The sequence below is a fragment of the Diceros bicornis genome, chromosome 38 (assembly GCF_020826845.1).
Source record: "Diceros bicornis minor isolate mBicDic1 chromosome 38, mDicBic1.mat.cur, whole genome shotgun sequence".
Lineage (NCBI taxonomy): Eukaryota > Metazoa > Chordata > Mammalia > Perissodactyla > Rhinocerotidae > Diceros > Diceros bicornis.
In genome coordinates, this window is record NC_080777.1 from 25,685,560 (window position 1) to 25,702,959 (window position 17,400).

General features: G+C 33.9%; 1 protein-coding gene across 1 annotated transcript in view; it reads left to right on the top strand.

Moving 5' to 3' along the window:
* Nucleotides 1-17,400, top strand: part of LOC131399559 (complement factor H-like) — a 79,987-nt gene that overhangs the window by 58,987 nt on the left and 3,600 nt on the right. The window contains exons 10-18 of the mRNA XM_058533899.1: nucleotides 429-605; nucleotides 1,400-1,582; nucleotides 1,690-1,869; nucleotides 4,306-4,476; nucleotides 13,199-13,375; nucleotides 13,850-14,059; nucleotides 14,771-14,944; nucleotides 15,649-15,825; nucleotides 16,863-17,036. Coding sequence (XP_058389882.1) covers nucleotides 429-605; nucleotides 1,400-1,582; nucleotides 1,690-1,869; nucleotides 4,306-4,476; nucleotides 13,199-13,375; nucleotides 13,850-14,059; nucleotides 14,771-14,944; nucleotides 15,649-15,825; nucleotides 16,863-17,036 — 1,623 coding nt within the window. The remainder of the gene's footprint in view (nucleotides 1-428; nucleotides 606-1,399; nucleotides 1,583-1,689; nucleotides 1,870-4,305; nucleotides 4,477-13,198; nucleotides 13,376-13,849; nucleotides 14,060-14,770; nucleotides 14,945-15,648; nucleotides 15,826-16,862; nucleotides 17,037-17,400) is intronic.

Genomic DNA, 17,400 nt, shown 5'->3' on the forward strand with positions numbered 1-17,400 from the left:
AATGTCTCTTTTGTGTGTTCTGGTTCTCAAATTACTTTAAATAAAATTACCAAGTATTTATAGGTGTGCAATTTAAGAATTGTAGCATTAGTTTTTTTTAATGTGGGAGAATTCTTTTATGTTTTGAGAGTACGGAAAATGTAACATTAAATTTTATAAATGTCAGTGATAACATCAGATCTAGTATAAGAAAGTTGACTTTACAAATAAATTTTCTGGGTACAAATATCGCTGTTCAATACCTTAATATAGCTCAAAGAGTCTCATATGGATTTAGAGAGTGTATAAAACCTAACATGTAGCATTTTTCAAGGAAGAAGATTTCGTCTAGTGTCCCTCTGTATATGCAGTTCCTAGCACCTCATTTTTACATGACATATATAAAAATGATTATATATTCTGATTAAATTATTTGATCTTGTTTATAGAAAGAGAATGCAGTATTCCCCAAATAGACAGCTTATTAAATGTTGAGCCCAAGAAACGCACTTACAAAGTTGGAGATGTACTGAAATTCTCCTGCAGACAAAGACGTACAAGAGTTGGAGCAGATTCAATTCAGTGCTACCACTTCGGATGGTCCCCTGATTTTCCAATATGTAAAGGTGAATATGTATCTCGCAATTGCTGAAACCAGAATTGGAATTTTGGATATCAACTTTTTCTCCTCTCTTAATTTTCTGTTTGTTTCCAGTGTGTCTATAATCTCATGCATTAAGCCAGGGTATACCTGTGAAGGACATGTGTTCCATAGAAGATATTTCAGATTTCCTTCTTTGGGAAATTAATCTCCAGCTGTTTCTTGTCATATGCAGTGGAAGTCTCCATAGATACACACAGGATGTCTGCCAATGGAGGGATTTCTTTTGTTACTTTTCCTTTTGCATACAATTCCACCATTAATATTGGACAATTTAGATAGCATGGCCCTGACAAGTTCCATTGACTATGTCCAAAGAATATTCAAGGAGCTTCTAGTCAATTCAATCTCATGTATGGCTTAATCAAAGCTGAAATATGTTGATCAAATGCTTGCCCCCAATGGTGGTATTTTTTCAGAAAGTTTTCATAAAATGTTTCTGTGGAATATGGATATTGTTATCACCAACACAACCCTATTTATTAAGTGGTTTTCATACATCTTTACAACATCTAGATTATTGAACCTATTTTCTGGTTTTAAATATACTTCCAATATGCTAGTTCATAGTATAAGTAATAGACCTGGGAAACAAGAATCTGGTGTAAACTCCATTGTTTGGTCATTGTTTAAGGATGCTCTCATAAATTATATAAGAAATAATAAATAAATTAAGGAAAAAACCTTTCCGTTTTACTGGAATTTTAAGTTGAAAAAATAGACAATTTAAGCATTAATTACACAGTATTTCTACTCTAGAGCATGTACGGGCATGTGGTCCACCCCCTCCACTCTCCAATGGAGAAGTTAAAGAAACACAGAAAGAGGAATATGGACACAGCGAAGAGGTGGAATATGTTTGCAATCCTAGATTTCTGTTGAAGGGTTCTAACAAAATTCAGTGTGTTGATGGAAAATGGACAACGTTGCCTGTGTGTATTGGTAATGTATAAAAAATATTAATGTTTAAACTTAAATCAACTTTTTGTTTTCATATACACACATAAATTATATCTTCAAGATAAGCACATTTTTGTGAAAATTCACAGAGGAGGAGAGTACCTGTGGAGATATACCTGAGCTTGATCACGGCGATGTCCAGCCTTCTGCCCCTCCCTATCACCATGGAAATTCAGTAGAGTTCAACTGCAGAGAAGCATTTACAATGATTGGACACAGATCGGTTATGTGTCTTCGTGGAACCTGGACCCAACTTCCTCAGTGCATTGGTGAGAATACACTTCTCAATTGACATTTAATAGAGGTTAATATTTTTGTTGTAAAAACAGTATTCAGAACCATATTTTTGAAATTGAGAGATATTCTTGAAAATGTCAGGTCTTAAATTACAACGAATCCAAATGTTTGTTGTTGATAATTCATTGTGTGTACAGAGGACAAATATAAATTAGCAATAGAATTTCATGAATCTTTTTGTCTCTGATATTAACATTGTGTATCTTTATTAGTGTGAAGCTAAATTTTACTTACATATATTTATATGATTAAAATACAAGTAGTAATTACCAGGAAAATATAACTATACTTGCACAAATACCATTTTTGTTTTTCTGTGGCACTTTCTTTTAGACCCTGGAAAACAAGGAAAAAGAGTTGAGAAAATACCCACCTGCTGTACTCCTATAGGATTTTTGCCTATCCCAGAGCTTCTAACAATGATAATTTCTCAGTCTGTTTCAAATGCAACAAAAAGAGGTTAATGTGCTGGAGGGTGGGTGGGCCACAAGCCCTCTAAGTCGTAGGAGGCAGTAGGATTTGGGCCAGGAAACAAATCTGATTGATGCCCTGCACTCTGTAAGTGAATCATCCCGACCTTTGGATGACCAAGGCTTTGATAACTGGGAGAATCCCGCTGTCCTCTTTCATTTTTCCTTTGGAATAAGTTCTTTCCTGGAGTTTTCCTGGGTCCTACATTCAAAGGGATCCCTGGATGTCCAGTCTTTCTTATTCATCAGATTTCTAGTCACTGATTATTCCAAGAAGAAGGTAGAGCTGAGCCTCTGCTCCATTAGAGCAGGAATCGATAGCTATTTTGTTCATTGATGTGTTTTCAACAGCCAAAAGACTGGCTGACATATAGGAGATATTCATTAGGAGTTTGTTAAAGGAATCAATAAATTTGGTCACTTCTTAATCCTTACATTTTTCTAAACACATTCCTGTCACAGGTATTGCCAGTTCTTCAGGACCAAACCTCATCTCTGTCCTCTTCTATCTCTACAAATGATCCCACCTTATTTCACATGGGGAAAAACCCAAGGTAATGTTGGGCATGAAATCTCTCAACTTTCCATTCTAACTTACTCCAAACATCGGCTTCAATTAATACTCTCTTCTGATCTCAGAGTTTTCCTGTCTAAGGTGAATTCTCTACCTATATTCACCTTCACATAATCCCGTTCAAGCTGTCATATGCCTTACTGCAGTTTTATCCTCTCAATGTCTATTTGCACCTCCCTCTAGTCTAGCCATTCACTCCTCTCAATTGTTTATTTTCTCTTAATAAACAAAGAAATCCTTTCAGAAACCAAGCAATTACAGGACGTAGTGACAACCACCACCACCACTCTTTTGACCACAGATCTTCCTTCAGTTACCGTCTCTTGAAGAATATCTAGTGTTGTCTCCCCCAACAATCTGGACCAGTCCTAAAAATAGAACTATCCCTCAAGACTCTGGTGTGTCTTGAATTAGTCTCCTTTACTTAACTGTTTGTCAAGGTTGCAGTACAAAATCATTACTTTACATCGGTCAGTCACTAGGGTTTTCTTTATTCTGTTCATCCTTACCTGACTCTGATCATTAATAAACCGTTAACAAATACTACCAAAATCCTACACTAATATTTTATCAGAATTCAGAAGGACTCTTACCTGCATTGAATTTTTGAAATATGTAACTATATAAAAGGTTTCTATAGTCAGTATTTAACTCACAGTCAAACCAGCAAAAATTTACTATTATGGTATTATAATATTATTGAATTATATGGTGTTCTGGTGTATAAGTTAGCTTCTTAAGAATTCTAAGAATATATATAGAAAATGGGTCATGACTTTAAGCACCCAGTTTCTTATTCCAGTTATCTGTCTCTTTTTAAAATCTGCTTAAATATTCACATTCTATACGAGACATCTTAGATCTACTTTTCCTATTATGTTACGTTACCTTTCTTGAAAAAATGTATTTAAACTAACAACTTCATATATTCTAGTTCCACAGATAATTGTTGTTATTTTAATGTTTTAAGACTGTGGAATAAAAATGATGTAGAGATGCTTGAGATTAAGAAATGAATGAATGTGAGTGTTTGTGCAGATTTCAACTATGGGACCAAATTCAGTCATGGAATGACTGTTCACTATGTCGATCATCCAAAAAGTGATCTTGTGCTCTTCCAATCTCCAAAGTGAAAAATGTCTGAATAATGGATATTTTCTCTGAAATTTCAAAGAGTGGATATGGGACTTATGTTCATACATAATGGCCCATCTTATGCAATATGATGAGGAATAACTTTGTTGGTGGAATTTATAGGTGTGCATTCTAATTTCGTTATACCATTGACGCTATGTCTGTTTTATTGCAGTAGTTGCTTTGATTCTTATAATTGGTATTTTCAAGGAAACTTTTTCGTTTTATAGCAACAGATGAACTTGAGAAGTGTACGTTTCCAAAGTTAATTCTACGTGAGACAAACCCATCAGATGAGAATGAATTTAATCATGGCCACAACATAAATTACAAATGTAAAGGAAAATCCAAGCGCTCAGTCTGCATAAATGGAAAATGGGATCCTGAAGTTACCTGCACAGGTAAACTCTTATTTATAATATTTTCAAAATTTTATTCTATTTCTTCTTAACTTGTGAAAGTAGTATCTTTCTGTCTTTTAAAAATTTTATGTGTTTATTATAACAAATAAGTTTCAAGCTGGAAGCTAATTTAGATACTAACCAAAACACTGTTTCTACATTTTCTTTTTTTTTTTTTTTTTTTTTTTTGTGAGGAGATCAGCCCTGAGCTAACATCCGCCAATCCTCCTCTTTTTTTTGCTGAGGAAGACGGCCCTGGGCTAACATCGGTGCCTATCTTCCTCCACTTTATATGGGACGCCGCCACAGCATGGCTTACCAAGCAGTGCGTCGGTGCGCGCCCGGGATCCGAACCAGCGAACCCCGGGCCGCCGCAGCGGAGCGCGCGCACTTAACCGCTTGCGCCACCGGGCCAGCCCCCTGTTTCTACATTTTAATTGTATCATGTGCACTAGTCAGCTATGTAACAAACCGCCCAGAAACTTGGTGGTTTTCAATTAACATCTGGTGCTCATTACTATTAGAACACCATTGCTTCGAATTTCTTATATTACACCCGCATCTGCCTATGCCTATGTCTATGACTGTTATGTATCAATCAACTATCTATCTATCATCTATCTATCTATCTATCTATCTATCTATCTATCTATCTATCTATCTATATCATCTATCTATGTATCTGTTTAGTCGTTTATCATTTATCTATACTAATCTTGAAATCTCTGAGTCATATTGACAGCACCAATTTCGATTTAATAGCACAGCGTTCATTCCAGTTTTCCACTTTTCATATCTGTATTTCTCTTCTCTAAGTGTAGGGCACCTGGACTCACTCTCCTTAATATTTTTACCGATTTCCTCAAGCCTAGAAAATACAGAAAGTAGTTTCATACAAATATAAAAACAAATCTACTGTCTACGGTTTAACATATTTTTAGTTCTTTAAAAAAAGAAATGATATGACCAATGTCAAATAGTGTGTTGCCTATATTTTCTTCTATAAGTTTTATAGTTTCAGGTCTCACCTTCAGGTCTTTGACCCATTTTGATTTAAGTTTTGTGAATGGCGATAGCAGATGGTCCAATTTCATTCTTTTGCATGTGGCTGTCCAGTTTTCCCAACACCATTTATTGAAGAGACTTTCCTGTCTCCATTGTATGTTCTTAGCTCCTTTGTCGAAAATTAGCTGTCCGTATATGTGTGGTTTTATTTCTGGGCTTTCAATTCTGTTCCATTGATCTGTGTGTCTGTTTTTGTACTAGTACCACACTGTTTGATTACTGTTGCTTTGTAGTAAGTTTTGAAGTCAGGGATTGTGATGCCTCCTGCTTTGTCCTTTTTTCTTAGGATTGCTTTAGCTAGTCAGGGTCTTTTGTTGCTCCATATAAATTTTAGTATTCTTTTTTCTATTTCCGTGAAGAATGTCATTGGGATTCTGTTTGGGATTGCATTGAATCTGTAGATTGCTTTAGGTAATATAGACATTTTAACTATGTTTATTCTTCCAATTCACGTGCATGGGATGTCTTTCCATTTCTTTATGTCATCATCGATTTCTTTCAATAATGTCTTGTAGTTCTCATTGTATAGATCATTCACGTCCTTGGTAAGATTTATTGCTCAGTATTTTATTCTGTTTGATGCAATTGTAAATGGTGTTATCTTTTTGAGCTCTCTTTCTGTTAGTTCGTTATTAGCATACAGAAATGCAACTGATTTTTGTAGATTGATTTTGTACCTTGCGACTTTGCTCTAGTTGTTGATTATTTCTAATAGTTTTCCAACGGATTCTTTAGGGTTTTCTGTATATAAAATCATGTCATCTGCAAATAGTGAGAGTTTCACTTCTTCATTAACTATTTGGATTCCTTTTATTCCTTTTTCTTGCCTAATTGATGTTGGCCTCATAGAATGATTTAGAAAGTGTTCCGTCTTCCTCTATTTTTTGGAAATAGTTTGAGCTGGATGGGTATTAAACCTTCTTTGAATGTTTGGTAAAATTCACTGGAGAAGCCATCTGGTCCTGGACTTTTATGTTTTGGGAGGTTTTTGATTACTATTTCAATCTCTTTACTTGTGATTGGTCTATTCAGATTCTCCATTTCTTCTTGGTTCAGTTTTGGGAGGTTGTATGAGTCTAAGAATTTATCCACTTCTTCTAGATTGTCCAATTTGTTGGCATATAATTTCTCATAATATTCTTTTATAATCCTCTGTATTTCCATGGTATCCATTGTAATTTCTCCTCTTTCATTTCTAATTTTATTTACAGGAGCCTTTTCTCTTTTTTTCTGAGTAAGCCTGGCTAAGGGTTTGTAGATTTTGTTTCTCTTCTCAAAGAACCAACTCTTTGTATCATTAATCCTTTCTACTGTGATTTTGGTCTCAATTTCATTTATTTCTGCTCTGCTTTTTATTATTTCTCTCCTTCTACTGACTTTGGGCTTTGTTTGTTCTTCTTTTTCTAGTTCTGTTAGGTGTAATTTAAGGTTGCTTATTTGGGCTTTTTCTTGTTTGTTAAGGTGGGCTTGTATCACTATGAGTTTCCCTCTCAGGACCACTTGTGCTGCATCCCATATGGTTTAGTGTGGCATATTTTCATTTTTGTTTGTTTCCAGATAGTTTTTGATTTATCCTTTAGTTTCATCAATGATCCATTGGTTGTTCAGTAGCATGTTGTTTAATCTCCACATTTTTGTCACTTTCCCCGTTTTTTTTTTCATGGTTCATTTCCAGTTTCATAGCATTATGGTCTGAAAAGATGCTTGTTATGATTTCAATCTTCTTAAACTTATTGAGGCTTGCTTTGTTTCCCAACATATGGTCTATCCTTGAGAATGTTCCATGCGTGCTTGAGAAGAATGTGTAGTCAGTTGTTTTTGGATGAAGTGCTCTGTATATGTCTACTAGGTCCATCTCGTCCAGTTTTTCATTTAAGTCTACTATTTCTTTATTGATGTTTTGACTGGATGATCTATCCATTGATGTAAGTGGGGTATTAAGATCCCCTACTATTATCGTGGTCATAAAGGAATCTTTTCGGATGACATGCCTACCCAGACTAGGGAAACTAAAGAAAAAATAAACAAGTGGGACTTTATCAGATTAAAGAGCTTCTACAAGACAAACGAAACCAGAATCAAGATGAACAGACAACCCACCAGCTGGGAGAGAATATTTGCAAAACATACATCTACAAGGGGTTGATCTCCATAATATATAAAGAACTCACACAACTGAACAACAAAAAACAAACAACCCGATCAAAAAATGGGCAGAGGAAATGAACAGACACTTCTCCAAAGAAGATATACATATGGCTAATAGGCACATGAAAAGATGTTCAACATCATTAATCATCAGGGAAATAAAAATCAAAACAACACTAAGATATCACCTCACGCCCATTACAATGGCTATAATCACCAAGACAAAAAAATGTTGGAGAGGATGTGGAGAAACAGGAACCCTCATACACAGCTGTTGGGAATGCAAACTGGTGCACCCTCTATGGAAAATGGTATGGAGATTCCTCAAAGAATTAAAAATGGAAATACCCTATGATCCAGCCATCCCACTACTGGGAATCTATCCAACGAACCTGAAATCAACAATCCAAAGAGGCTTATGCACCCCTATGTTTATTGCAGCATTATTCACCATAGCGACGAAGTGGAAGCAACCTAAGGGTCCCTCAACTGACGATTGGAACAAGAAAATGTGGTATATATATACAATGGAATACTACTCAGCCACAAAAAAGACAAAATCATCCCATTTGCAACAACATGTATGGGCCTGGAGGGTATTATGTTAAGTGAAGTAAGCCACAAGGAGAAAGACAAACACTGTATGATCTCACTCATATGTGGAATATAAACCAACACATGGACAGAGAAAACTATATTGTGCTTATCAGGGGCAATGGGGGTGGGGGGTGGGCACAAGGGGTGAAGGGAGTCATATATATGGTGATGGGCAAACAAAAATGTAAAACCCAAAATTTCACAATGTTAAAAACTATTAAAACACCAATTAAAAAAAAAAGAAATGATATTTACAGGCAGTACAGTACACATGGTCTACATTTTCTTCTAGAAGCTGTACAGTTTTAGTATTTATATATGGGCATATTATCCATCTTACATTAATGTTTGAAGATGGTATAAAACAGGGGTTGGTGTTTTTTATTATATATGGATAGCCAGTTGTTCTAGCAATACGTATGGAAAAAATTTTGAAATGAAAATCAATTGACTGTGGAAGTGTTGATTTATTTCTGGACTTTCTTTTCAGACCATTTATCCATTTATCTCTCCTTAGCCCTGTCACAGTGCCTTGACAACTACAGCTTTATAGTAAGCCTTGAAGTCTGATATATACAGTCTCCAATTATTTTCTTCCTTTTCAAGATTGTTTTAGTTATTCTGGTCTTTTCATTAACATAGAAATTTCAGGGGCTACTAACCAAGTTCTATGAAATATCTGCTTGTATAATGAAAGGGATGGCTTGTATAATGAAAGATAAATTAGAGAGAATTGACATCTTAACCAAATTGAGTGTTCAATCTATAAATATGATATGTCTCTGCAATTATTTATTTCTGCTTCTATTATCCTAGTAATGTTGTAAGTGTAGAAGATTTACAGTCTAAAAAATTTATACCTATTTTGTGTTTTAGTATTACAAATGCTATTTTTCAAACTCACATTTTCCTTTTTTTTTTGCTGCAAGTGTAAAGAAATGCACTTGATTTTTGTATATTTATTTTATCCTCTGAAACTGTACTAAGTTGCCTTATTCATTCTAGGTATTATTTTGTAAGCAACTATGTCATAGCGAATGCAAGACTGTATTTCAGCTGGTCCATTTTAATTTTAATTTTTTGTTTATTTTCTTATCCTTTTGCACTGAGTGAGACCTCCAGTAAACTGTTGAAGGGAAGAGATGAGAGCAAACATCTTTGTCTTATTCCTGACCACTGCGAGAGGATAGTCAACATTTTACCACAATTATAATGTCACTTTAGGATTTTTGTAGTTGCTCTTTATCAGATTAGGGGACTTTGCTTCTATTCCTACTTAGCTGAGTGAGAAGTTGTACCATCAACCAACGTTGAATGTTTTTAAATACTTTTTATGCATATGATGATATGACTTTCTGAATTCTGTTAATATGGGAAATTAGAGAGGTAAATTTTTGAATGTTGAACAAGTCTCTCATTCCTAGAGTCAACTCTACTTGGTGGTGATATATTATTCTCTCTATATTTTTGTTTACTTGATTTGCTGGTATATTTGTAAGGGTTCTTGCCTCTATGTTCATGGGGGATACTAATCTGTCGTTACTTTTTCTTGTATTGTCTCTGCCGGGTTGCTCTTGGGGATGTTGTGGCATCATAAAACAAATTGAGAGGTGCTCTCTGCTCCTCTGTTTTCTGAAAGTGCGGGTGTAAGATTATTGTTGTAGTATTTTTTCCCTTAAATGATTGATAGAATTCACCTGGGAAGTCATCTGATGCTTGGTTTGCTTTTATGGAAGACTTTCTTGATGAAGAATTCAATTTCTTTAGTAGGTAGTGGGCTATTCAGATTTTCTATGTTATCTCTGTCAAAATGTAAGGAAGTTGTATTTTTTAAGAATCATCTTGATTTTATCCAATTTATCAAATTGATGGGTATACAGTTGTTTCTATTAGTCACTTAATGTTCTGTTTTCCTTTCACTTCTATAGCATGGTGTCACTTCTTTCATTCTTGATATTGACATTTGTTTCTCTCTTTCGTCTTGATCATCCTTCCTCGGGTTTGCTAATTATGTTTTCAAATAACTAATTTTAACACTCTTAATTTTCCCTCTTCTTAATTTTTTAGCTTTATTAACATTCATTGTTTTGCGCTTTGTTAATTTTCTCTTTTCTCTTTGTCTTTCTCAATTTTCTCTATTTTCTGTCTTCCATGGAATTATTGTTTCGTTCCTTCTTAGTAGTTTGGTTTTAATTTTACTCTTTTTCGCATTTCTTAAGCAGAAAATGAAAGTTTAAATTTAAACCATCGTACTTTTTAAATATAAACCTTTAAAACTACATTTTTGTTTCTAAATACTGCTTTAGCTGTGTCTCAAAAAAATTTTATATTTATTTTATTTTCATTTAATTCTATGTGAAATATTTTCTACAATTCTTTGTGATTTCTTCTTTGACCTGTCAGTTATTTAAAAGTTTGTCATTTTATTTCCAAATATTCATGCTTTTCTAAATAATTTATTCTCTTTTGAGAGCTTTATGTTGTATGATTGTTGTGTAAAGAACTGCACATATTTGATGTATATAATTTAGTGAGTATAGTGGATGTTTGCATAGATAATTTATTCTTATTGATTTCTAATCCAGTTTTGTTGTCACAGAACATACTGTGTAAAATTTCAATATTTTGAGATTTGGTCATTCTTTTTTTATTGCACAGCTCGTTTTCTATCTTCGTGATGGTTTTATTTTCATAAAAAAGCATAGGCGTACTCTAGTTGTTGGATCAGGTTAAAGCAGTTCATGGTGTTCTTCAAGTTTCTCTATGCCTGCTTAAAATTTTTTATCTCCTTATTCTACGAGTCAGAGTAAGTAGGGTATCAGTATTGCTAACTAGGATTGTGGATTTGTCTATTTCTTCCTTTGGTTTTGTCCATCTTTGCTTCATGTATTTCATGCATTTTTAGATACCTACACATTTATGATAAATTTGTCCTTGTGAATTATCATTTTTATAATGATAAAGTATTTCTTGATTATATTTGTAATACTCATGTCTTGAAGTCTATATTGGCTTAATTTATCATAGTCAATTAATTTAAAACAATTGATCATTTCCATGTAAGAAAGGAATTCCCAACCGATTTCAAGTAATCAATGTCCTCAAACCATTCTCTCTAAATTGAAAGCAAATATAAATTGATAAGAGAACTACCGACACACCTATTCACCCATCTTACTAATCTGGGGGGAAAAAACCCTTATTAGTGATTAACTAACAGAAAATACTTGAATAAAATGACAATGGTAGCAGTACACATTGAAATCTATGGGATGCAGCAAAGGCAAAGATATTTATAGCTTTAAAACATGCATTATAAAACAAAGAGCAAAATAAAAGCAATTGGTAATACAATCCTGAAGCTAGGAAAGATAATACACCCGAAGAACATAGAAGGAAAGAATAATTAAAGCAGCAATTGCTATTAAAAGAAGCTTAAAAATGCATAAACAGCTGATTTGCAGAATAATAATTCAGCTTTTAGGGAAATTTAATATATAAACCAACCTCTAGCAAGACTTACCAAGAAGAAGTTCAGATTAAGATTCTTAGGACAAAGGTGGTTAAAGATCAGACACAGAAGAAAATAAATTGGAGAATACGTAGAAAAATATGCCAAGATATTTAAAACAGAAAAATGAAAAAATGTTTTTGATGGAATATAAAATATTATAGAGTTAGATAGAAACTGAAAATCTGAACAATATTAATAAGCATGAATGAAGTGTATTCAGTGAAATATTTGCCTGAATTGAATAGAAAATGTTGGACAATTGAAAAGATTTACAAGACTTCCCCGTATATATTCACATAATGAAAAAAGATGCAGTATGAAATAAAGATACAGTATGAAATTTTGCTATTATTTCATCAATATTTCACTCTTTGTTCAATTTTTTCATCACGTTCAAATTGATTCTCTTTAATGCAATAAAGACACAGTATGAAAAGAGAAAATAAAAGCAAGAAATCATAGAGAGGTTCTAAATCTTCCAAGGGTGGTCATCCAGAATCTTCCCTCAGTGGAACAGGACATGCTTTGTCTTCAGATTATGAACTGACGAGATATATCTGAAGTATCTCAGTTTTATGGGGGCTCAGACACAACTTTACAGAGGGATCTTTTATACACTACTGGTCATGTAACTAAGGTGAGGCTGTCTAATCTGTTCATCGGGGAGCATTTCATCCATCTGTATCCCTTAACAGTGTAGGCAAGCTGGTAAACAGAGCCTCCAGGGGAGTTTTGAACTTTTAATAACACACTATAAACTGCTAGTGAACATATCTGATTCTTACTTTGGCCAAGAAGCTCTAGCAAATTAATTGATCATTAACTAAATATAATTCTTCGTCTGACTAATCAGCTTCCATTGGTAGAATATCTTGTGAGGGTTTTAATCCAATCCCAATACATTGGATCATGGATATCAGTAGAAAAGTTCTCGATGATGTAGTCTACACAGAAATTGAAATATAATGATGTACGCCTGAAGTTTATATAATGTTATGAAGCAACGTTACCTCAATTAAAAAAATGAAAAAGAAAAAAAGGATCCTGATGTCAGTCTTTATTTAGTGCCCGGTATTGAATGAGTTATTCAGCTAGAACATCCTAATGGTTGGAAATAATCAAAATAGGTTTTACATAAATTACGCAAAGAATAATCACAGAAAGAGCACAGAAAGAATAAAAAGAAGAAAGTCCAAGCAAGACCATGAGGATATATACCCAACGTGATAGATTAAAAGGGTATACAAGCTGAAAAGCGTTAACATATTGAAACAGAACATAACGTTAGATTTTATGTATGGTACATTATTATTATTAAGTTTTCTATTTACTGAATTACCCTTGTAATATTTTTAACTTATGATTTTTAATCAAGAAATCTAATTTTAATATTTTTAGAAGTACAATCATGCCCACCTCCACCTCAGATTCCCAATGCTCAAGATATGACAACAACAGTGAATTATCGAGATGGAGAAAAAATATCTGTTCTCTGTCAAGAAAAATATCTAATTCAGGGAGAGGAAGAAATTGTGTGCAAAGATGGAAGATGGGAGTCAATACCACGCTGTGTGGGTCAGTAGTTCATAACTTGCTTTGTGACATTCTTTCAAATAAGCTAATACTGTCCTGTGCTTTGTGAAGATGAATAAGATGAAGGCCTTGCTCTATGTCTATTCCAGTTTATCTTGAAACAGCAAATTAAAATCTATGTATACAAATCAGTCAGCATCCTTTCACTTCTACTGTGAAATGAATATAGACAAAAACTTTGGGATACTGTGTAAATACCAGATAAAATTTCCGCTCAGGCCTATTTTACTCCTCATGATGAACCCGACAAGAATGAAGGGGCATATGGAACAAGTGGATAGTCGTATAGAATTTATGAAGACATATTCTTTCAAGTTTCAAATGGTTTTCAGTTTTTAAAATAACTTAATTTGTTCAAATTATCCTTATTTTAAAATCCCAAAGAGTATTTGATTTTATTTTTCAATTTAAACATTATATTTGTGCTTAATTCCTTGATCTCTTTTCTTCGTATAGAAAAAATTCCATGTTCTCAACCACCTCATATAGAACATGGAACCATTGAATCACCTAACTCTCCAGAAGAAAAGAAAGAGAGATTTGAACCCAAGCTTTATCCACATAGCACCAGATTAAGTTATATTTGTGATGATGGTTTCAGGATATCTGAAGAAGATAGGATAACATGCCACATGGGAAAATGGAGTTCTCCACCTCAGTGTGTAGGTAAGGAGAGTACACAAACTAAAATCCTATTTTCAGTACAGTTCATTAAAAATAATCAGTTGTCATCAAAGTTATGAGACAGAATCCATTAGATTTCTAAATAAATAAAGTCATTTATACGTTTTTCTACCATTTACATATTTTACCAAATAATTTTTGCATAATCAAATCAAGCTTATTTTTGTTAAGGTCATTGGTTCCTTGTAAAATCACTTTTAATCCTGGCTTTTTTTGTGTTAAAAGTGGATGTATAGTGAAATTAAACCTCCTTATTTGTAGCTATACCTATTCATATTCCTAACTCTTCATATAAGGTATAGTGTTTGCTTCGACACCAAGTTTTTAAAAAAATTTCCTATGTTCTGCCAACAACGTCCCTTCTGATTTCTCACAATATATAGTACTTTTCTGAAGATGATTAACTCTCGATGTTTTCTTATATTATTCATGCTTGGTTAGAGAAGCATTGATAGTCTTTCATAAATATATTGACATTTTTAGTGTCAACTTTTTGCTCAAGTTGACAGCTTTACACACACCAGAATGGTGGTTTTAGGAAGTGTTTGTGTATCTTCTCTGTAATGTGATGGTAGCTCCTGTGTGATCACGTCTTGTAAATTAAAACAACCAAATATGATAACTGGTACATAAAATTAAATTGCAGAGTTAGTGTAACATGGAGTCCTTCTTTCATTTCTTTTGTTTTTAAAGGAATTCCTTGCGAACAGCCACCTCCGATCCCACACAGTGTTCAGTCTCACAAGTTACGCAGTTACCAATATGGAGAAGAAGTTATGTACAGCTGTACCGAAGGTTTCAGGATTGATGGACCTGCATCTATAAAGTGTTTAGGAGGAAAATGGTCCGATCCTCCAGAATGCATAAGTATAGTGTATTTCATTTTGTTCTAAGGCTGATAAATATCTTTAATTCGTAGCATAAATGGTACAAATATGAAACTAAGCAGTGATTCTAGAATTTAACAAGGTGTCTCTGGGAAGTTCTGGATTCTGGAAGGGAATTAATAGCCCTGGTAATAAGAAAAGTGTGACAACATGAGCCGAATGATTTCATTCTCCCGTCATCTTGTGTGCTCTTGCGACATCCTCTGATATACATTCTCAGACCTTTCATCTCTGTTCCAGTGTCACAGCTGGCCCCTGCTCATCAATCTCATTATTATGCAATTTACTGTTAGTTTGTCAGTTATCTCCTTTAAATATAGAATTTTCTAAGATATTTGACATAATTAACGGTAACAGATTTTGACAGAAGCACAAAGTGGAAATACATCCAAATTGCAGGCGAGCCAATAAGAATTCGAATGTAAGAAGTATGGTCTCAAGCATTACACGCATCAATATCTCTTCAGGGTTTTAAAATCATTATTCCCATGTTATATTTTGATAAATGTAGAAGCATTCAATGTAATTAAGTCAAGACTGCTAACACATTTTTTCAAGGTATAAGAAAATTATTGCACAGTATTCATTTTTTTTTATATGTAGCTGTTATTCTAGAATATATATTTATTGGCCATTGTGTATTTTTAACCATTTACTGAACGAGTCCTTTTTTTTTTCTTTCAGAAACGGATTGTTTTAGCTTACCCAGCTTTGATGATGCTATACTCATAGGCCAGAAGAAGGAGTCATATAGGTCAGGAGAACAAGTGGCTTATAAATGTCCCAAATATTACCAATTGGATGGATCCAGTATTGTCCAGTGTATTAGCGGCAAATGGATAGGAAGGCCAACATGCAGAGGTAATTCGATGAAATTTTAAATTTATTTATGCAAGTGTCTTAAGTAATATAATATAGAATTGCCTCTAGCATCATCATAAAATGGACATAGATTATTTTTTCAGGCCAGGTTTTTAGACACTGAAGATTTATGCCTTAACATAACAGGATGGAATTGTGTACTCAATGGTTAGTCTTGTAGCCCGATAGTTCTTCAAGTTTGGTCGCTAGAGTAGCAGCATCAGCATCTCCTGGGAAATTGCTAGAAATGGAAATGCAAATTCACAGGCCTAGTCAGACCTGTTGAATCAAAGACTCTGGGGTCAAGGGATTCGATGCATACTTTGGTTTAGGAACCATAGCTATAGCCAATTATACTTTATATCCACCTGAATCTCACTGATGAGTTACACATAACTCATTGTAGTATCCTTAAGCATTTGCCACCCAAAAGTCATTAAAGAGTGTTTTTGTAAATTATACAGTTATTTTTCTACACCTCCTGTTTGGATCCTTTGAATAGTCATGTTCTTCCTTCAACTATGGTATTCTTCAAAGTGTGTTCATGATTGATTTATTCTCTAAGGAAGTATCTATTTGTATTTATTTTTCTAGGGGCTTAAAATTACAATTCACAAACAGGATGATTGCAAACCAAATCCTGCTATCAAGTAATCTCTTACTATGATATTCTTTTGGTTTATAAATTCATTTTTAATTTATGTAAAAGGAACTCAAAGGGAAATGTCCAGACAAACTCTCATTTTCACTGGCCTCCACACACACACACACACACACACACACACACGAATGTCTATCAACATTCTAGTGAAGAATGGGAGAGAGATTTAAGGTGTAGAAGCTTAAATCTTACCAAAAAAATATTACTTTCTCTCCTATTCCTCAATCTTATATGTAAATTTTTTAAAACTAGCAGTCTTTTATGACAGATTAATGACTGATTTTAAACCCCTCTGAAATATATTTGCAATCTCATTTGTTGATTTGCTACTCAAAATGATCAGTACGTTGGAGATACTTTTTTTCTTTCTACTCAGATGTTTCCTGTGGGAAACCACCCAAAGTGGAAAATGCTGTTATACCAAATGAGATGCCTAGGTATCCACCTGGAGAGAGAGTACGTTATGAATGCAACAAACCTTTTGATCTGTTTGGGGAAATAGAAGTGACATGTTTGAATGGAACCTGGACAGACCCACCTCAGTGCAAAGGTAGAGTATCTTATTTCCCCCCAAATTTTAAAGTATACGTTAAGGACAAAATACATTAATATAAATAGAGAATGAAGTAGTTCTTATGGAATAAATTTTTTAAACACAAATAAAACGTTGATGCTTAAAATCCAATTCTTTTTGTGGATGGAATAAGTAATAAGGTATATCTATTTTATGAAAGATTTGATCAGATTAGAAGAAGAGTTGGAATCGTGGATTATTCCCTATCTGAAGCATTAAGAGATTCAGTTTCTTCCCGAGGAATAAATGTATTGCAGATACCTTAAGTACCTTTGGCAGCCCCGCGAAGTTTTACTTTATGACATGGAATAGGCAGTGGGACAGGGGTGGGAATCATAGC